Source organism: Gobio gobio (genome assembly GCF_949357685.1).
Source record: "Gobio gobio genome assembly, chromosome: 2".
In the NCBI taxonomy this organism is placed as follows: Eukaryota; Metazoa; Chordata; class Actinopteri; order Cypriniformes; family Gobionidae; genus Gobio; species Gobio gobio.
In genome coordinates, this window is record NC_137098.1 from 47,298,298 (window position 1) to 47,321,032 (window position 22,735).

General features: G+C 36.9%; 1 protein-coding gene across 1 annotated transcript in view; it reads right to left on the reverse strand.

Moving 5' to 3' along the window:
• The window catches only part of ctdspl2b (CTD (carboxy-terminal domain, RNA polymerase II, polypeptide A) small phosphatase like 2b), a 31,419-nt gene that overhangs the window by 3,299 nt on the left and 5,385 nt on the right, over window positions 1–22,735 (reverse strand). Inside the window, exons 2-12 of the mRNA XM_079811080.1 lie at window positions 13,754–13,938; window positions 9,151–9,280; window positions 6,852–7,001; window positions 3,216–3,440; window positions 2,689–2,782; window positions 2,216–2,327; window positions 2,044–2,130; window positions 1,745–1,807; window positions 1,538–1,617; window positions 1,012–1,138; window positions 341–436 (exon numbers count right to left, since the gene is read on the reverse strand). Of these exons, the coding sequence (XP_079667206.1) occupies window positions 341–436; window positions 1,012–1,138; window positions 1,538–1,617; window positions 1,745–1,807; window positions 2,044–2,130; window positions 2,216–2,327; window positions 2,689–2,782; window positions 3,216–3,440; window positions 6,852–7,001; window positions 9,151–9,280; window positions 13,754–13,915 (1,326 nt within the window). The 5' untranslated portion in view covers window positions 13,916–13,938. The remainder of the gene's footprint in view (window positions 1–340; window positions 437–1,011; window positions 1,139–1,537; window positions 1,618–1,744; window positions 1,808–2,043; window positions 2,131–2,215; window positions 2,328–2,688; window positions 2,783–3,215; window positions 3,441–6,851; window positions 7,002–9,150; window positions 9,281–13,753; window positions 13,939–22,735) is intronic.

Consider the following 22,735-nt stretch of genomic DNA (forward strand, 5'->3'; position numbering starts at 1 on the left):
ATAATTTGTATTTAGACAGTTTTAGAATTTATAATCACTTTTTTTAATGAATCAGTACTTTCACATCAACATATCTAGTGCTGGTACCCTTAGAACCAAAATAACAGTGAATATTCATGGAATTTGTGATTTTAGTACCTTTGATTAAAAAGAAACTTAATAGGACATTTATTTAAAGCAAATTAAGACTATTCGGTTATTGCAGTCACTACTTAGAAATGTTTGGGGAAAAAAAAGACAACAAAAACCCCTTGTATGTTACTTATATAATGTTTAATGAAAGTTTTCATGACATTTCCCTTCAAGATGTCTAAGAGGTGAAGAACACATAACAACATACCAATTCCACCAGTTTCTCCAAGAAAGGGACCAGCTTCAGAAGTTCGTTGTCATTCTTGTCCATGAACCAGCTCTCAATAGGGATCCCATTGGAGAGCTGTGGGTGAAACATGGGTTGGTGATTTTATTTATATGGATTTTCCTTCATCTCCCAAAAGTATTTATTGGGTAATGTAAACTGAGAGCTCAGTCACACACCTGAACGCTGTACTTTCTAAATTACTACATAATAATTACTACATTCAGGGAGGGGTAGGAGGTTGATGCTGAATATAAAAACTTACATAGTATATTAAAAAGGGTGATTAATGTGGGTGATTAAAGTGTGATTGATCTTTTAATACATTACAAACTAAAACTAAGAATAAAAGGTTACTTTTAAATACTCTTAAATTGTAATTAAAGTACAATAAATGTTTTTCATTTTACCTTCAAGTATGTTTTAAGCTAGATTCTTTTAATGGTGTAAGATTTTCCACACATTTAACTTAAAAAATAAATTCTCTGTACTCGTTACAACCATGGGTTATATATACATATACACACACACACACACACATATATATATACACATATATATATATATATATAATAAACTGATATGAACAGGGAATGTGAAAGTATGGGTGCATTCTTAGTGCAAATTATGATTAGGGAACATTGTCCGCTCACCTGATAAGCAAAGGCTTGTGGTGAGTTATCGATAATTATAGTCTTGGACAGATCTCGTCCTAGGATATTCAGATCCTTAATGTAGTTTCCTTGCACACAGACACAGTGCTCACGAAACAATCGGTGCCTAGAACATGTTGGAAACACACACAGAAAAGAATGAAATAAATCTCCAGGACTAGAATCAATAATGCATTTGAAGCAAAGGGTTGACACCTGAGGATGGTGTGGAGTTTACAAGTGCCAGAGACCAAAGATCTCCATCTACTGCAATCCCTCAATCCCTCATTGTAACCAAAACCTACAGAGAAACTCTGCACAGCAATGACCAAGCTGAGGCAGGGCTACTTAACATCTGACACCCAGCCTAAATTTACATTTACTCTTATGACAAAATCTGACAGGATTTCTAAAAGCAAAAGAAGCAAACAAAAAGACAACTCGGTTTTACATTTAACAGTGTCACGAGGAAGAAGAGTCATCAAAATGATTAAAATAAAGGAAAAATAAAAAGAAGTCCACAGACCGCACCAGCTGTTTCCTCGGATCGAGAATGTTCAGCAACTTGTCTGCATAAACTTTCTTAGAGGCAGTGAAGAGAATGATCTAGAAAAACAAAGTCAACAATGGAACAACTTTAGTCCATTATGAGGAACAGATGTTAACTTAAGCGAGGGTAAACATTTTCCATGTAATATCATCGTTTATTTGGAGAAAATGGATGAAGGCTTACCTCATAAATCTGAGACATGCGTTCAAGGAACTCTCTGAAAAATGGCCTCAATCGCACATAAACCTAACAGAAATTGTGAATTAGAATTTTAGCCCCTAAAACAAAGGGCTTTAGCCCCCTAAAAACAAGAAGAAAAAAAACTGACAAAGTCTCACAAATTTCAGATCACTCAACATTACACAACTGCTTGAGACAATGGACTCCTAGCCAGTTTGTTTCTTAAAATGGCTCTAGAGTGCTCTCTAGTGGTATGTTACTAACAAATGATGTGTTAACACAAAGACAGCTTGGATTTCTACCTGGTATATGACATCTTGGAAGAGGACAGGAAAGGTTAGCGCTGCATCATCCAGCTCATTCAAGCTACAATGGACAAGGGTTTCATCCTGTAGAATGAAAACAATTAATGAGAATCTATTCCAAAATGAATCCCTTGTAATAGGAGCTGTTCTCCTGTGGCTTAAGACTGACCAGGTCAAGCACCAGGGAGAACTCAGGAGTGCTGCGAGTCTTCAGAGGGAGTGCGGGTTTGCGAGTTAGCTGCTCTTCTGTTAGCGGAGGTACATGTTTGATGAAAAAATACCTGAAAAATGTATCAACATAAATGTCTGCACAGAAAAAGCCTTGTGACAAATACTTATGAGAATTGTATTTTTCCTCTGAGAAGGTTTCCAAATTAACTTAAAACAAAAAGCAATATTTAACTGTAATATCATTAATCAACATTTAACTTGTATGAGGGCTCAACAATAAGGATCTGCTGGGGCCAGTGTTGTGCCATCACCACATTTTACTTTTTTTTTTTATCTTGTACTTGCGGTTTTAATTGGTATAGAATGGAACAAGGAAAAGTCTGTACTGTCTCACCCAGACCAGCAGAAAAAAAAATCCTTATTGTGAAGCTCTGAGCACAAAACACAGATATTCAGTAAAGTTGAACTCACGGGTCAAACACTTCCCACTCCTCCTCATATGATCCTTCAGCAGGGACAGTAATAGAGGTGTCCACATACCCCACTGTTGCAGGAGAGCCAGGAGCTGAGATGCAACAGGACAAATATATATATATTAATATATTAATATATTGTTGCCTGTGTAAATATACACGACTGTTAAAAAGTTTGGGGACAGAAATATGTTTTAATCGTTTTTGAAATGGGTCTCTTATGCTCATCAAGACTGCATCAAAAATAAAAAGTAAAAATACAGTAAGAAAGAAATTACATTCATATTGTAAAATATTATTACAATTTAAAATGTTAAAAATGTTTTCTATTTTAATATATTTTAAAACATAAGCTGAATTTTCAGCATAATTATTCCAGTCTTCAGCGCCACATGATCTTTAAAAGAAAAACTTGAAAAACTTAAATTATGGGACCCAAACGTTTGAACGGTAGTGTATAATGTGTTTTAGCCTGAAAGAATTATTCACCGATAGAGAAATCAAGCAATGTCATGTCTTTCATACCTGTAAGAGGAGGCAGGTCAGAGTGGGGGGTGTTTTCACTCTCCTCTGGAGGTGTGTGAGTGGAGGATGGAGGTCTAAAGGCAGATGGCATGGCACTGGTATAGAGAGGGACACTTAGGGGCTCTCTAGATGTGGCTGTACTGGTGGGCATCTCTTCTACTTGCTCCATTTCTAGTTGCTTCACAATCTCTTCCGCCTCCACGGCCTGGCCTGGAGAATCAGAGGCTGACATGACAGAAAGGGAAGGGAAAGAAAGAAAGAAAGAAGGGGGAAAGACATGTTGGGTTAGGTGATGCATTATTATTCTGCATTAAGTTGCAACATTTTTTTTTTTACTCATAATCAAAATAAACATTAACAGGAATCCAAAATAAGCTTTTGCTATTGCCTATTATTATTCCTAATGGTAACCCTATTGTGAAAACGGACCAAACATTGATATGAAGGGTACGTGGCTAACTGAATTTAAAATTATTTTGGCATGATATGATGTATAGTTGCATAGTAACTAGCAGTTAAGTTCACAATATTCAAAATGGCAGCCGCACTACCCTGTTTGAGCTGGAGACTTTGGGTGCTTTCACACTTGTTTGATTGCCTGGTCCGAAATGGAGTTCGATTACCTGGTCCGAAACAGAGTTTGATTGCTCGTCTCTCCTTGCCCCTGCTGGACTGTGTTCACATTTTATTATTTGGGTCTGAACCGTGGCGCGTCTGCATCAAAGCAGTAGCTGTTTACCCCTGTTGCTTGTTAACGACCACACAGAAGGTGTTCGCCTCACATATTGATTTTTGAACCTTTGGTTTTGTTTTCAATGCATCAGCACATAACAGTACTTGTTTATCTTCCGCAAATGTACTGCAAATGTTCTAAAGAATGCTGGAGTCCAGCAGAAATGAGATAGACATTCTCTCTGATTGCAGTACACGAGTCATGCTTGTCAGGAAAGTGAGTGAGATGCACACAAACACAGTTTTGTAAAGTACATATGTCATCAATAGTGGTTAATTTCCCACAATTTAGCATGATTGCGTTCATATCAGCAGCGAACCGTACCCCAGACCACCCTTTTTAAGTGGACTTAAGGTATGGTTCGTGGGTACGCACTCAAGTTTGGAAAACAGCGTTCACATCATCCATACAAACCAAACTCTGACATCAATCGAACCCAGGTGTGCACCAAAATTGCTAGTGTGAAAGCACCCTTAATTTCAAGTCATCCTCCTGATGGAGAACCAATTTGCCTCAGGACCCCTAAGTTTCACCATGATTTTTTTTTATTTCAGTATTGACATTTTAGGCAACATTTTCTCTCATGAACTGCACTTTTGCTAAATGTAAAATAGATATGGGTTTTTGTGACAGAAATACAAAGTTGCAACTCGACAGATTCCGCAAATCTGCCAACACTTCCATTCAAACATTTGGGGTCGGTAAGATTTTTTTTTAATTAAAGAAATTAGTCCTATTATTTACGTAAAAAGGACACCTTAACAGACATCCAAAGTCTCCCGGAAGTTCCGGGAGTCTCCCGCATATTGATAGCGGCTCCCTGATGCCCACAAATTATTTAAATTCTCCCGCAATCTAGAGCGAGCGAGCAAGAGCGTGCATGCGAGACAGAGGCTGTGCACGCACGGCAGAGAGGGAGAGGGAGCGAGAGACCTTGCGTGTATGTGCTAGTGTGCACCTAATGAAGCACATGTAAGACAGAGAGCATCCTGATTGGCCTGTTTCGGTAGATCAACCAATCAATTGTCAGTGTGGGCGGGCTTTAATCTCTTCTCCCGAACCAAATTAATCAGTTCAGTGTATCTAAAAACTGTAGCGCCATGGCAGAGGGAGAGTGCCCCAAAAAATGAGAGTATAAAGTATAAATATAATGACAATCTTGCACCTACGCTGTACAGTTTGTAACTGACATGTTATGGCTGAGTTAAACAAGTTTAATTTCATGTGCATATTTTTCAGGTCGGCTAGTTGCCAAAGCTACATGAAAACAACAAACTCCGACCTGTTTAAAGTTGCAATGGAATATAAATAAAAGCAGTTTACATAAATAGTATAAGCAGCTTATGTAAAGAGTAAAAGTATTTTACATAATTTTTTACAAATAATTGGATAGGCCTATAGAAATGATATATTATATACTATAGGTAAAGTCATGTTCTGTGGTGAAATGTCATATCCTTTTCTTCGGGATACCTTTCCTCCTTTCATCTGCCGTATCTAGGGCTGCAACAACTAGTCGATAAAATCAATAATAATCGATAATGAAGCTCATCAATAACGATTCTCATTATTGATTAGTCGGGTCTGCCCTCTGTGCACAATAAGCTTCTACCAGTCGCGCCCAATTACAGGACTGAATAACGCATTTTTATGGACAAAATGTGCATCTAGTAATAGTGGAGTGGAAACAGAGTGAGCTGATGCAGGAAAGGTACATGATCCAAGTGCCCAAAACATGAGAAGTCTTTATTTTAAGCTTCAAGCAAATGCATTAGCGTTTTAACATACCCCGTCATGCATTTGACATATATGTGCGTGTGCGCAAAGCATTCATTTTACAGGTTATATCCACTGATCTATATAGAGAACAGTAGTTATATCCTTATCTGTAAATGCTACTTATCCACGCGAGCCCATGATTTACTCACCCTCAAGTCATCCTAGGTGTATATGACATTCTTCTTTCAGATGAATAAAATAAAAAAAAGTAATAAGTAAAAAAAAAAAAGTCCTGGCTTTAATAATCCTAATCCAAACTTTATAATAGCAGTAATTGTTGCTCTGTTTTTGAAGTCCATAAAAAAATTCATCTGTCCATCAAATAACGTGCTCCACATGGCTCCGGGGGGTTAATAAAGGCCTTCTGAAGCGAATCGATGCGTTTGTGTAAGAAAAATAACCATATTTAAAACATTATAAAGTAAAGTTTCGGCCGATCGCCCTCCGTATTCAATTTATGGAAAAAGTGTTGAGAGTGCCTCTGCCGATCAAAGGCTTCCGTTACCAGGCACGCTCGTCAGACGTCGCGTACGCATCTTGAGTTGCGAGAAGGCACTTTCAACACTTTTCCACGGAAGGAGTTCGGGCTGGAACTTTACTTTATAAAGTTTTAAATATGGAAATTTTTCTTACACAAACACATCGATTCGCTTCAGAAGGCCTTTATTTATCGGATAAACGATCGGATCGTGACTCCCAGAATCGGAATGTGAGGTGCCTTAAGATTCCCACCATACAATGATACAACTATACAATGATTTATGGTTGAATACAGAAGATAAAGAGCTTAAAAATAAATTGCATATTAAATCGCAATCTTGGTTAAAAAAAAAAAAAATTATTATTATTATTTTAGTTTGTTTTATTCTATGTAAAACCATGGTTAATTTTATGTAATGGTAGGTATGTTCACTATGTGTGTGTTCATAGCACTGACATGCTTGTTTGAAAGACAGCATGGGGCAGGATGTGGAATAGTGTGTTTTGTCAATAAAATAAAAGGGCTTTTTATCTGATTAATTTAAAAAAAATAATAATTGGCCAACTAATCGATTATCAAAATAATTGCTAGTTGCAGTCCTAGAGAAAATCAGATCTTTAGTCTTCAGTTCAGAGTTTCTTACCATTTTTATTTGCTGGTGAGAAGAAGTTGAAGACAGGAGAGAAGATGGTTCCAAGCAGGCTGGTGCGGGGTGGACTGCTCACAACCTCCTCAGAGTCCTCCAACTTCCCATTAGGCTTGACAGGCTTACTCGTGTCATGGTTAGTGGTTTCTATAGGATAAGGTTTAAAGAGAAAAACAAATTCACAAAAAATTAGCATGAGTCAAAAACAACAAACAATAACTTTGTGCATTTTAGCAGGGCAGGTAAAAATCTGAACAGGTACAGCTGAATGCGATTTATTTATTTTAAAGGTCCCGTGATGTGGAGCCTTTACTTTTTGTGTGAGTTTGTCCGTTCAAGAACAAGACTTGAAAGAGAACTCAATATTTGCGCGCTTTCGGATGAGTGCACAGAGACAAATTTTCTCACAGCGCGCGCGACTTCTCACTCACGTCTTCTGGCACTACACCCGGGTGATGACGGCGAAAATTACTGGTCATATTCGAACATACGACAGCACTCGCATGCATTGAACAAAGTTTATAAAGAGAGAATTATTTGAAAAAATAAATAAATAAATAAATAAATTTATATATATATATATATATATATATATATATATATATATATATATATATATATATATATATATATATATATATATATATTTTTTTTTTTTTTTAATTTTTCAAATAATTCAAATAATTTATTATTATTATTTTTTTTTTGAAGGACTTTTACACGGCACCCCGGTTGGGAAACACTGACTTAAGGCCTGTACACACCGGGACGAATATCGCACGCGCTTATCGCCAGCGTTTTTCGGCGCGTCTTGAGTGTTCACACCCAAGCGATTTCCACTGGCGTTGCGCCGAGTGAACGTGCACATTCAGTAGATGCGCTCCCGGTACACAAGGTGGTGCTGCGGCACTTTACGCTTCTGACACTCGCTTGTCACACAGAAGAAGAGCAGAGACAGTATTTACGTGCTTGCCAAAACCACAGATATATTATGTCTATGGCAAAACCATTCACACACTTTTTGCTAACTGCCAAGCAGCATTAGCAGCCTATCTTCTTCTTTGTCTACTTACTACTTCTTCGTCGTATCAGTGTGTGCTCGGCAAGACCGATTTTGTGTTTGAGCGCCACCAAGTCGTGTTTTACTGTCACTTCAGCAGCTCCAGGCACGTGAACAAAAGCGCGGATCTCATTGGTCGGCCAGTTTTTTACGCGCCGCGTCAAAATAAAAAAACGAACCCGAGGCGGTTTTTTTTAAATGACGCTTTTACGCCTGGCGTTTTACGCGTCGGTGTGCACACTCACATTGGCGCCCATTGTTTAGTCACGAGGCGTTAAACGTCGGCGATAAACGCGCGCGAAAATCGTCCCGGTGTGAACAGGCCTTTAGAGTGCAGTGTTATGTTGCATAATGCAGTATTTGTCCTGAAAAGTAAATGTGATGTTTGTTACCTCAATAAATTTAAGGTCATTCCTATTTTATGTTCTATTATATTAACATTTAAAATATATTATTAACATCACACTCTTTTTATGACTAAAATAACAGTTACGGGTAAAAAAACAGAATTCCCAAAAATTAAAATGGAAAAAAAAAGGAATTAGCAAAAATTTAATTTCATAGGGCCCTAGTTTACACCCATCTCTATTTCTAGTCACTGGGGGACCATAGACAGGCTAGGGGAACTCATATTAATGTTAAAAAACCTCATAAAGTGAAATTTTCATGTCATGGGACCTTTAAGTTTACTTGAGTTAATGTTTTTTTTTTTTTTTTTTTTAAGCCTAGTAAAATGTTAAAATCAACAGCTTTCAATTATACTATAATGTTGAATGTCTATAATTAATGGCTAAAATTGAGGGGAAAATGTAAGAGACATTAGTATTAGTATTGATACTGCCCTTCATTCATAGTGCTTAGTAAAAAGCCACATTAATAAACATATTTAAAACATACCGTCTTTATGTTGTTTCTACATTATTTTGTAGATTAAATGTAAAAGTATTACAACATAAAAATATATTCAAATTAATGTTTTTTTTATTATTGAAACAAATACAGAAAAATGTGCGATTATTTAATTTTTTTAAATCGATTAACAGCAGTTAATTACATTAATAAAGAACTTATGCAATTGTGTCCACTAGCACATTAGGTTTTTGCTGTGGTAATGGTAATCTCAAATCATGATATTTCACTAATATTAGTACTACTGAAATTGTGGTATAGTGACAGTCCCAGTGCAGACTATCAGTTTTCATTGTTTAACCGCAGCACACATGTACAGTGACTCACCACCATTGACGGAGCTTCTTCGACGGGCCCTGTAGATGCTTTTCCTTTGCAGATCATTGTTTCTCTGTGGGGTGGAGGTGATCAGCTCGCAGCTCAGACGATTCCTCTTCGCTGGGTTGTCCTGCTCCACCTGTTAACACCAACAATCACACAAGCATGAGTTTCTAGATTTTATACACATTAGTCTTGTGAGGAGGACACTATAGTGAGTCTATTTGAGGAAGCTAGGGGACACATACACAGGACTTTAAGGAGGCAAAAATCCCATCTGCTGAGCAGACAATGAGTAATGTGAATCAAAAGAGTGACTAAATAAACTATGGGCACTACATGTTTAAAGGGATAGTTCACCCAAAAATGAAAATTAGCCCATGATTTACTCACCCTCAAGTCATCCTAGGTGTATATGACTTTCTTCTTTCAGACGAATACAATCAGAGTTATTTAAAAAAAAATGTCCTGGCTCTTCCAAGCTTTATAATGGAAGCAATAGTTTGTATTGAAGAACAAAGTTTGTGACACGTGTGTAATATAATGCATTACCACACCAGGTTTCTGTTAATAGAAAAAACTTTGATAACAAGTAGTTTTCATAATTACAGCAGAAATACCAGAAATATAGGGGTATTTTTGATAATATATTGGAGTCAAAAAGGCTGAGAACCACTGAATTAAAAAATAAAATAAAATAAATATATATTTATATATATATATATATGTGTGTGTGTGTGTGTGTGTGTGTGTGTGTGTATGCATGCATATATACATATTTTTTTTTATTAGGGCTGGGCAAATTGACGCGTTAACACGGGCGATTCATTTTTTCAGCTTAACGCATTAAAAATATTTAACGCAAATAACGCAGCGTCCGTTTTTATATCCATTTTTGCTTAGTGTTACATGATCATCACGCTCTTATTCATGTAAATTCTTCCAAGCGAACGCGCTGTATGCCAATGTCCTGTCTGTGTGGATTAGGGCTGGGACGGTATGGATTTTTTCTTACCGCGGTTGAAAAGCAAGAAATTCCCGCGGTTCAGCGGTAAACCGCTTTAAATGGCCCCCGCTCGACTTTCGCACACAGCCGCACACGCACACCCCAGCGCAGGCAATTGAACATAATAAGGAACATGTTTATTTTACATTTATTTTTTCACGTTTAGAACAGGAACAATTAGAACAGAAATGGAATGATATCTGAAAAAAAAGTGCTGGCAAAACGAAATATAGACCAGGCTATGGTTACCATCCCAGCCTTCATATTTTTTCCTGAGAGAGCAGATCAGATCACGACAGAGATTTGATGATGGAACAGCATAAACAAAGACAAACAAACATTTTTATTTATCGGTATTGATCAGTAATATATATTTATTTGTTTATTTATTTCCCATATTTTTACTTTCAGATTACAGTCGTCGTCATTAAACAATCACTTAAACTATAACGACTTTTGCGCACACCCGCCCATATAATAGCCTATAGCCTAATATATTATTTATATTTATAGTATTTATATTTTTATATAACATATTTTAAAATATTCAGGCTATTAATTTACATTTAGCTACAATTTACACCTCGTGTGCGCTTTTGTCTCAGTGGTTAATGAAGAATAACGAAGGCTCAAGGCTATTTAATTTAACAAAGTGTAGTCACTCGCTGCTCACACTACCTTGATTGTATATTATGCTACTTTTATTATTTATATTTATTTTTTATATTTTATAACATTTACATATTTATATTATTTTACATATCTCGTGTGGTGTGCGCTTTTGTCTCAGTGGTTCAAGGCTATTTAACGAAGACATTTTAGGCTAATTTAACAAGGCTATTTAGGCTAATGATTGTATATCACATACATATACATTATTTATATTTATGTTATTTATATTACATAAATAATTATATATATATATATATATATATAATTATTTATATGCATGTTATTTATATTACATAAATAATTTTTATATATTATATTATTATATTATATTAGGCCTATTTTTACATATTTATATTAATTTATATATAGGCTATATGACTCTCGTGTGCGCTTTTGTCTCAGTGGTGCTATTTAACGAAGGCTATTTAATTTTACAAAGTGTCGCTGCTCACACTACCGTGATTGTATAGCCTATTACTTATTATTTATATTTAATATTTTTACATATTCATATTCATTTATATATCTCGTATGCGCTTTTGTCTCAGTGGTTCAAATATTTAACGAAGGCTATTTAATTTAACAAAGTGTCGCACACTACTGTGCTTATAAGCCTGCCAGACGGATATCTTTTTCGATAGCCTTTTAATGAAATTGGAATTTCAGAAATCGCATAGCCAACTTATATTTAATTGCCTACAATAGATTATTTATTGATTATATTGAATGAAATTTCGCAGGCTCAGCTTATTTGTAGTCAATCTTTCCCAAACAGAGTTGGAAGAGAGTAAAAACTTACCAGTGCTGAGGCAGGTCCAGCTCAGTTTGTTCTTTCTGAAGCCGTTTTTTTTTTTTTGCCAGCTATGGGAGAAATCGGTCAGCGTTCGACACAAACCCAAGGCCCGGGCGGTGCGTTCTTTTTCTGCTTTCATGACTTCTATCTACATACCCCCTATTGTCGGCTGCGCAACCATGAGAGAGAATTGTGTTAAGCACATGCAATTAAAAACTGAGGTCCTGCTTATGCGCCTGTATTTTATGCTTTAGTAAAATTAAATTCAAATTATAGGCTAAAAGACATTACACAGGTACAAATGGAATGTTATAATTGCGCTCCTCAACTCGCAAAAGGTCGGATTTGCTCCATCTTTTGTTATGTTTTGTTTAGAAAACCTTGAATCCATATAAGACACACATGTCATTAGACACAATCCATGTCATTAGAATCAATGAATCCATGGAATTAGACACAACGTGCACACATGGGCAGGCCAATTTATTATTTTATTTTTTTGCGGTGACGATCTCAGACCCGCGGTAGGCGTCACGTGACCGCGGTAATGCGGTAACCGTCCCAGCCCTAGTGTGGATGCGTCTCATGTCATCTAATCAAGGGACACTCTTGACACTCACACACACACACACAAACACACGACGCATAGACTCGCGTAAGTTTCCTGCTCACATCAAGTTCTCTTTTGCTCTTGAACAAACAATAACACAGAGGATTTTGAGTATTCTCATATTAGGAGTCTTAAATTAGTTAAATAAACTTAAAGAGTTGTGAGGAAATGAGATGCGTGGGACAGCGCGTCAGATCCGCGGCTGTTCTTAAAGTGACAGGAGCACTGATGATGATGCCTGTCATTAATCTTCATCAAAGAACAACGGGAACAGAGAAAATTGTAGCTTTAATGATGATTCATCTATATTTCATTTATTATTTATGCAGTTAAGAAAGGTGTTTGATAACTATTACATTTATGTATATGTATAACAGGGAAGGCCATGGGTAAATATAACATTTATTATTTTGGGTTTATGTAAAGATTGTTTTAAGTTCACTTAAATTAAAAGTTATTTTTTTAAAGCCTAATAAATGTTGAAATTGGGAGCTTTCAGTTATACTGTAATGTAACGTCATTAATGTTTCATAGAGACTTTAGTATCAGTGATACTGGCCTTCATTCATAAAAAGATGACAATACAACACATATTTAAAATATGCTGTCTTTAAATTGTTTATACATTAATTTGGATAGTAACTGAAATGATTACAATATCAAAATATTAAAAACTTGCGATTAATCGGGATGAATTACAGAAAAAAATGCGATTAATTAGTTAATTTTTTTAATCGATGCCCAGCACTAAAATATATAAATATATAAAAAAATATATATATATATAAATAAATAAAATTATATATATATATATATATATATATAAATAAATAAAATTATATATATATATATATATATATATATATATATATATATATATATATATATATATATATAAATAAATAATATGTGTGTATTCATGTATCAGTGTATCCTGTATTTAATTACAGAGAACCCAAATCAACAGACCATGGTAAAATATATATATATATATAAATAAAATTATATATATATATATATATATATAAAATTATATGTATATATATATATATATATTTTTTTTTTTTTAAGTCATTATCTAGTGAATCATGAACTGCTGTATACATGGGGTCTTTGGAATATTATTGTGGACAACAGGGGGACCTTAAAATCTAACAGGTTGATAACCACTGCCCTAAACCAAACTGAGGTGATCAAGAACCCAAAGAAGAGATATCTTTACTGGACATAATATGTGAACCCCTGGTTTTTCTGTCGCAGGCTGCATGCCTATTAAAGCCAGCTACCTACTGTCATTATGTGAGTTCTGTGGAACCACAGCTAAAATTAGAACAGGTCTGAGCTCCTCAGACAAGCAACGGCATTCCACCACACATTTCTGGGGGGAATATGATACCAGGTCTTGCTTGCATTCCATTATAGAACATTCTGGGCCACGATTATCGAAACCAAGAAAAGAGCTGTAGAGGACTGGCCACACTCAATGAACCCATAATAGAAGACGGAGAGAGAGAGGCTGCTAGAGGCTCACCTTGATGGAACTTCCATGGATGAACTTCTTGATGCTGGACAGAAGACCCTTGCTTTCACCCGAGCACTCCTCCATCTCGGAGTGCTTTCGCTTGGTCCGGGCCGGGCTGGGCCTGCGGGCGAGGTTTGGCTGCTGAGAAGCCTTGCGCATTCTCAGCCTCATTTTGTTAAGAGTCACATGTAAGACTGGGGAGAGAGAGAAGACAAGACAGAAAAGCTCACACACAAGGTACCAAAATAAAACAAAACTGCACAGAGAAAGAGTATCACAGGAGGAAATCCCTCCGTTTAGCAACGACCTTAAGAATTCTAACTTTGATCGCGGATTCTCACATGCAGGTAAATTAATCACACTTTTAATGGTTTTGAATGAGTTATGGCGCTTAGCTCTGTTTTTTAAAGTGCAACACTTCAGCCAAGAGGTCTAGCCACAGACATCTGGATGTATTCAAGACACCATATACTCCAACACGGTTCATCATTCAGTTGAAGCACCTCCATAGCGAAACACTCAACTACAAGCGCATTATTTCCCAGCCCACATACAGAAGAATTTGGGATGGACACACTTTTATTTACAAGCAAATCTGTGTGGTTCTTTAAAACAAAATTAAAGATTAAGCCAACCTCTGAATTAAACAGCTCACCCAAAAAAAAAGAACATTCAGCGTTTATTCACCCTCATGCCATTACAAAACTGACTTACTTTCTTCTGTAGAACAAAAGAGAAGATATTCTTTAAATTGTTTCAGCGTTTTTTGTCCATACAAAGGAAATCAATAGGGACCACCCCACCCAGGTTTGAAAAGACATGAGGGTGCATAAGTAAACAATGACAATTTTCATTTTTGGGTGAACTATACTTTTAAGACCTACTTGAAGGTTGAAAGTTGGCAAAATGTCACCATCTTTTTCACTCTTATTTTTCTGTTGCTGAACAAGTCACTATAAAAGAAAAAGATGAGGATATTGCAGATCAACTGCGAGTAGCAGTAACTTTCTTACAAGACAAAAAAGGGAGAAAAAAAGAGAGATATAGAGACATGAAAAGGAAAGGGAAAAAAGTTAATATTTTCCTGATGTGGAGGAAATGTCACTCTTCTTTAAAGGCAAACCTGTACATCAAGGGGGTAAAAATAATCCTGAAATTAACTACAGTTCTTGGTCATGTGTCCCCCTCCTCAAAGCATGCTTACGTAACCACTGACCACAAATGTGCTCCAGCATTCGTGACCTGTCAGGCGTTATGCTAGCCCTGACTGTACCTTCCCAATACTCACAATGAAGAAATCCAACTCACACTTCCACTCTTTTACAATGCCTTGGAAATTATGCACATTAAAATGAAGGAACATGCATTTCCCATGGTATCAATGGATTTCCAAGTAGCTGGGAAAATCTTTTTAGATCTAACACAATGCGAAGAAAACTGGAGTAGATTTTCCATGCCCGTTGAGATGTCTTTGTGTGTATTCATGTATCAGTGTATCCTGTATTTAATTACAGAGAACCCAAATCAACAGACCATGGTAAAAACTGTCCACAGAAAAGAGTTTTACATTTTTAGGCTCCTTCTGTAACGGCTGCAGTGTGTAGTTAGCAGAGAAGCAGAGAGGATGACAACGAGACATACTGCAAGCATGGAAGCATGCAGGAGAGGAATGGCGAAAAGTAAAGAGAAAAGGGTACAGCTGGTAATACGTCTCAGCTTTTTCCTTAACCACCAAAATGGTGACTCATCCACTGCCTCGAACAGACATCATGCCAAGACAGCTACCTCACAACACTGAGGAGCTAAAGCCTTTCTTCTACAAGAACAGAAATAGAGATTCAACAGTCTACCGCAGCCCAGTAAGATTCAATGAACCTTGCGTAAAATTTCAAACTCCTGATTTAATTAATAGCAGTAGACATTAAACATCCAAAATAGCAGGAAATAGTTAATAAATCAAAATTATATGATAACGGCAAGGCAAACATTAATCCTGTGACCCCTTCTGACCTAGGCCCGTCCAACACAATCTTTTATAGGTCACGTTCTGATATGTTGGTTTTAAGAAAAAAAGAAAAGAAGCCTTGACACACTGGCAGCAAAGCCAAGGCTACCGACATGTTTCCAAGAAATTATCCCTAAGGCTCAGTGTCTGCTCAGTTTGACATATATTAAAATTACTTATCTCTAAGAAATCTAGAATTTCACACTTCACACATTAAGTACATTATAAAGTGTAATTTGTTATTTAATGCATGGCATGTCAAAGGTTACGTTCAGGTAAATGTGGCCCAAATCAGATTTTTTTTTAATCATATGTGACTCCGATCTGTTTTTGTCATGACAGTAGCCACGTTTACATGCGCACTTTTTTGTCATTCCGATTAAAATCATTCCGATTGAAAGATTCGGTGGACTGTTTACATGAGACGTTATCTAAACCGATCTGGTGTTTACATGTGCTGACTTTCAGTAGGAATCATTTTGTGACATGCGCACAGTTTGTCTGCCGCTTCAGATTCGTAACGTTAGTATTGTGGATCAATAGTTCTGTGTTGGTAATTTTTATATTTATTTATTTTTCTGTGGGCGGACATGCAGTAGTTTAACCTAATTTATGTCCTATACAATGGCTATTTCAACAGCTGTGAATGATGAATGCGGAATCAAAAATGAATTCAATTCATTTATTTTGAAAAACAAAATTAACAATAAAATGCACTCAAATTATTAATAAAAACATAGGATATACGGTGAAACATGAATGAAGCATTCAAGACGTGCTCAGCATCATTACTAGTAGTACTAAACATATATATTTCAGATGATTAAGGAAAGATACCATAATCACAAAGGTATAAATATTAACAAAAGTAATTAAAGTAGACTGTGGGTAGCGTTACTTAACCATTTTGAAGCCGTTGTTTAATTTTTTTTTTTATAGCCAACTTAACTAACGAGAAACAGAGAGCAGCTTGAATGTTCCCAGTTGAAATGGTAGCTCTCAACGGCCACCAGGACTTGTACTGTTTTATAAAAGCTATTTATTATTTGTCGTAAAGTGTAAGAATCACCTCAGAAAAATAAATTATTCTGTCAGGCGCAGTTGAAGCCTAGGACAAACGCTGTCAAGATGAGATGGTGTAGCCAGGCTATGTCTGTGTCATTATTCCAACATCATGTTCATAACATGTTACGAAATAAAAAGTTTAATACCTCAGAAAAATCAACTTTCCTCTCTTGTCAACATTAGCCTGGTGTGAGCGCGGCGCGCGCTCTTCAGTTGAGGAGGTGCGCGCTGTATATCACGTCACAGAAAGACGTGCACTCAAAGTAATCGGATCAGGTCGTTTACATGGTGGAATTTTTCGTTTGATCGGTTCATGAAAAGGTTTATCCCACCCCTCTCAAACCGATTACAATTTCATTCGGTTTGGCCATTTTTATTCCGATTGAGGTGTTTATATGGAGTATTTTTATTCGGATTGGACTTTTAAACTGATTACAGTGCTCCATGTAAACGCACCTAGTGTGAACAGCACAAACCACATGGATCTGATCTTTTAAATTCCAATTTGGTCCACTTCCATATGTGGTCCTCAATCCACTACAGGTCAGGGGCCTCATTTATATTAGTCGCATACGCACAAAACATGCCCTGAAAGAGGCATACGCCACTTCCGACGCACAAGTTGTGATTTATAATAATAAAACTTGACAGGAAAATTTGCACACCTGCAAGCAAACTCTGACCCATGCGTACAAACTTTCACTAGAGTGAGAAAAGATGAAGTAAGAACAATTTTAAACTCTGTGTTCATTTTGATATACAAATTTACATTAACCGTTAATGGTGATATGCACTGAAATTACATAAAGTCATTACTCAGAATTTAAACAAAAATGACATGAATTTAGATGTGGATGTGCTACTTTTGATAATTTTTCCCTGTGAGTCACACGCTGTTTTAATGACAGCAAGGATTAAATATTGGCTAATTCCAATAATTCCTCTTTAAACTAAACTCATGTTATGACCAAATATGTTTTAACGATTATCAGTGATGCACAGTTACTTCAATATTACAGACACTGCAGGATTCGGTGGTCAAACGGTCCATTATCCGGTTTGAATAGGTCCAATGATAATAGCTTACTGTACTGGTGCAACATTTGTCACAATTCTGCACTCATGGGACTGGGAGTCACTTTCAAGATTTTACATACCTGAAGTTAGAGAAAGGTATTCAGTGAAGGATAGTGATGTGTCAGATTACGGTGTTACAGTGACAGCTCTATATACACAAGCAAAACATGAGGGCTCTTTTCATAAATGTTTAAAAACTCTGCTCTGTTTTGTTTTCACATCCTTGTCTTTGTTTTTATATTTGCCTGCACGCAAATTTGCTGGCTTCTGCGGCAGATTACCCTATAAACAAACATGCAATCACTTACTTTAATGTTCTCCGTGTTTACTTCCGTATGACAGCGTGCTGTGTGACATCTTTTTATCATTATTTTGTGCATGCGGGTCAGTTCAGGATCATGATCTGTTCGCACTGGAATCTAATATTGGCTATACAAAAGAACGTAGCCAAAGAACACTACAAAATGCTTCACAATAGCCACCATTGCACTTTGTTGGTAACCTGTCCCATTACAGCTAGCCTGGTCCTACCAACCAGACTCTCATACATTTCATTTGTACAGAGAGTCTGGCCACTCTCCATTGACAAGCATTAACTTCCTTGAAGGCGGGTACTCTGTTGAAGTTTAAAACTATTGGATCTGCCCAGAGCCACTCTGGACCTGCCATAGCCAATTGCTAACGTTTGGTCTAGGGCTGCACGATTTGGGGAAAATATCTAATTGCGATTATTCTGGTTAAAATTGCGATTTAAAATGTTATTTTTTTTTATTTTGTATTTTTACAAATGAAAAGTGTGTATATAACATTTTGTGGTTATATATTAACAGGGTTCCTACAGGTTTCTTCAAGTTAAATTCAAGTCTTTTTAAGACCAATTATATAAAAAAATGTATACCTATTTCGCGCTTCTCCTTTGCTTGAGGTCTGTGTTGTGTTGTGTTGCAGTCTATGGTTGTTAGGGATGGGCGATATGGACTTAAAAATGTATCCCGATATTTTCTAGTATTTATTGCGATAACGATATCAATGACGATAAATGTAGTATCATTCCCCATGTTTTTGGATACAAGTGAGAGCTGCATGCAATGATCAATGATCTTAAGTAAAACATACCGGTCATCAAATAGGCTCCTATAATACATAATATATATACATTTTTTTTTTTTAATGTAAAATTCCACACCAGCCTTTTCAGAAATGGAAAAGTTGCAGATATAATTGTCTTCTGTAAAAGTGCAGGTAATGTTTAAATAGTGCAACTGTGCTGAAAAACATCACACAGTACAAACAATAATAATTCAAATCAATGACAAGTTTTAAATGTAAACCGATTCTGTATTTATTCATACACTCATGGTGCAGTGGTAAAAATAGCAGAAACAGCAAAAGTAATTATCCCAACCATGTCTTCAGATTACAAAAAAGTTACAAATAATGATTTAATGATAGAACTTCAGTAATTTGAGTTGATAAGATAATACACGAATTCTTCAACTAATAAAAATAAACTGCACTAAGGATTAATGAGCTTCTGGGTTCATGAATATTAATCACGTTGTCAGCGCTCATTCAAACTGATTTGCTGAATTCAAAACGCTGAAATCAAAACAGGCAAAGTAATAGGTGCACGCCAGCCAATGAGATTCCCGTTTGTGCATTTGTTTCTTCCTGTTCATGAAAGGCTGAATAATTCCAAATAAACGGCATTATTTTACAGGAAAATACAACAAAGGATATTGTTTACATGTAGCACGTCAATTCTGTGTTGTGTAAGACTCTCTCGCTCTCTCTTTGAGTGTGTGTGAAACACTGAGCGCTCTCAGTCGCGCGCCTCACACTAGTGTTTAATGTGCGTCAAATACACTGCGCATTCATTGAGATGAACTGAAATAGTGTGCTTTACCGATCGATTGAGACAGAGCGAATCTCTTAAGCGCTCAGTCCAAGTGCTCAGCGAGTGAAAATACATCTGTATGTACAGGTTCAGATTGCCCTCAGGTAGCCCCTCGTTTAGTTATGAACTCTTCCGCAGCTTCCGCCATAGTTGTTTTTGCTCTGCACGTGAGATGCGGATTCAGTGCCGCCGCTCCCATTGCGCAGCGCTTAGGACACCGAGTGCTGCGGGGGGCACCACAAGAAAATTCTCTCTCCAACCCCCGTTCAGCTATACAAAGTGACGAACGCAGCCACCGCGGCCATCATAAAATAATAACGGCCAGCGGCGGCACGGTGCGGATGGGTCGCGCCATCAACTAGGCTTTATCGTTATTATCGCGGGAAGACACATTCTTATCGTGGGGAGAAGTTTTACCGGTATATCGCAAACGATAAGATATCGCCCATCCCTAATGGTTGTGGTGCTGTAGTCCAGTGTTTCCCAACCTTTTTTCAGTCATGGCACCCTTTGAAAATGTTCTCCATTTTGTGGCACCCCCTCGCATACGTTACGCTAGGGGTGTGACGGTACAGATTGCTCACAGTTCGGTTTGTATCATGGTTTTAGGTTCACGGTTTCGGTATGGTTCAGTATTTGCTATGTTCAGGGAAAAAAGGGACTAATGTCAAATAAAAATTAAGAAAATAATAAGAACAAATAATTTAAATACAAGCAGCAGCACAAATAAATACTATTGAGCAAGGATAGGCCTACTAATAAAATAAACTATGCTTTTAAGGTTTTTCAGGAACGTCTAACATTAGTTTTCAGGTACAGAAATTGATCAAATGTAAAATAACATAGCATATTTGACTGTATAAATTAAAGATTAATCCTATTAAACTTACAAAAGCTATTCAATCAAGAGCAGTGAGCGATGTCCTTGTCTTTTGTTGTTTGACATTAAACAGACAGTAGTAAAGGCTACTGCCCCTTTAAGACCTAATGCACCGATATGCGTCATCTTTCTCGACTGTATAAAGTTTACTTAAAGCTACACTATGTAACTTTTCCGTCCACTAGAGGTCACCTGTTCAAAACAAAGGCGTAGTTTGATGACGCCACGTTTGAGCGCAGAATCTTGGGACATGTGGTCTTCACCTCACAGCCGGTGGAAAAGAGTCAGGATCGGACTCGGGCAGAAATCATGTTTATGGATGCGATTAATACCATTACTGTAGTATGAAGCAGAGCAGGGCCGAGTGTTGTGGAGCTGAGCAAGGCCGCAGGAGCGATTGAAGAGCGGGACTGTTACTATGGCATAGTCGCCGGCGGGACTTTTATTATGACACGGTCGTCAGCGCCACTTCCGCTTTTCCAGTCATGAGTATGAGGTAACGCAACTCTATTTATCTATTAGATATATCTGAGTGTGTTGAAAGGAAGTTATAACGTTCACTCAGCGGCTGCTATGACACTTGTTCACACTGCTGTGAGAGTAAAGCGTTTCTGCTAAATAAAACCGGAAACCAAGGGTAACGCAGATATGACGCAATCGACAGGTGACTCCCTCAAACACATAGCTCACACGTCCCGGTGAAAATAGACACGTCCTTGGTTAAAATAGCAATTGCTCACGATTTACAAATAGTTGGAAACATTTCGGATATTCTAAGTACTCAACTGAACAAAATATATAACACTGGCCTATTGTTTTTTGGATATTTTACTGCAAAAATCTTACTTAGTTCACCTTTAAGGCATACACAGACCAGAGCCATAGAGAGAGAGAGTTGCGACAACGGAAGTTCAAAACGCTTGATAGTCACGTGATTCATGTAGACCTCGAATAGTTCCAGGAAGTGCTTTGACGGGCAATTCAAATTGATAGTCACAGTGACAGAACTGCGCTTTTTGGTAATTAATAGTCAATAAATGCATTGATTTTCAATAATTTTATTACACATCGACTTGTGTATGTAGCATGAGTATGTAGTTACAGCGATGTTGTTTTTAAAATATATATATTTTTAATGATGAATAATCTACACAAGCAGGCTTTAATGTACAAGTTATTTTGATTAAAATGTGCTGATCATTTAAAATCTTACTGATTAAACGTCTTACCTTTTAAAAGTGCATCACAAACGGTCTGTTCTGCTGTTCTCTATGGCGCGGCTGCTACTTCCGGAAACTATTGAGAGTCTCCGTGAGCCGCCATTGCTGTAAAAAAAACCGTTCCATTGGAGTCTATGGAGTTGTCGCAACTCTCTCTCTATATGGCTCTGACACAGACTATGTCTGCTAGAATACTCATCAAGATGGACATGTTGACATACTTTTTGTATGAATTTGTCTGTTCAAGAGCAAGACATAAAAGAGAACTAAATATTTGCGCGCTGTGAGACGTGTGTGCCCTTCTCTGAGTGCACAGAGACAAATTTTCTCACAGCGCGCGACTTCTCATTTGCGTCTTCTGGCACTACACCCGGGTGATGACTGCGAAAATGACTGGTCATATTCGAACATACGACAGCACTCGCATGCGTTGAACAAAGAAAATTATTTGAAAAATTTTAACAAAAAAAATATTTGAAGGACTTTTCCACGGCACCCCGGTTGGGAAACACTGGTGTAGCGCGTGATCTTCATTTACTGAAGGCATCATGTGTTCGCAGTATTTTGTACTGTGACCAGTGTTGCCAACTCTCGCGAGACAAATAAGCAACCGCAGCTTCAAAAACAAGCCCAATATTATTATATTATTTATTATTATCAATATTATTTATGAATAGGGATGAAACGGTATGGAAATTCAACATCACGATTATAGTGACCCAAATTATCATGGTTATCAATATTATCACGGTTTTGTTCAAACAAGATGAAAGTATTCAAAAAGAACAGATGCACACACTTAAAACATTTCAACAAGTTTTATATTTGAAATTCAACAAACAACAAA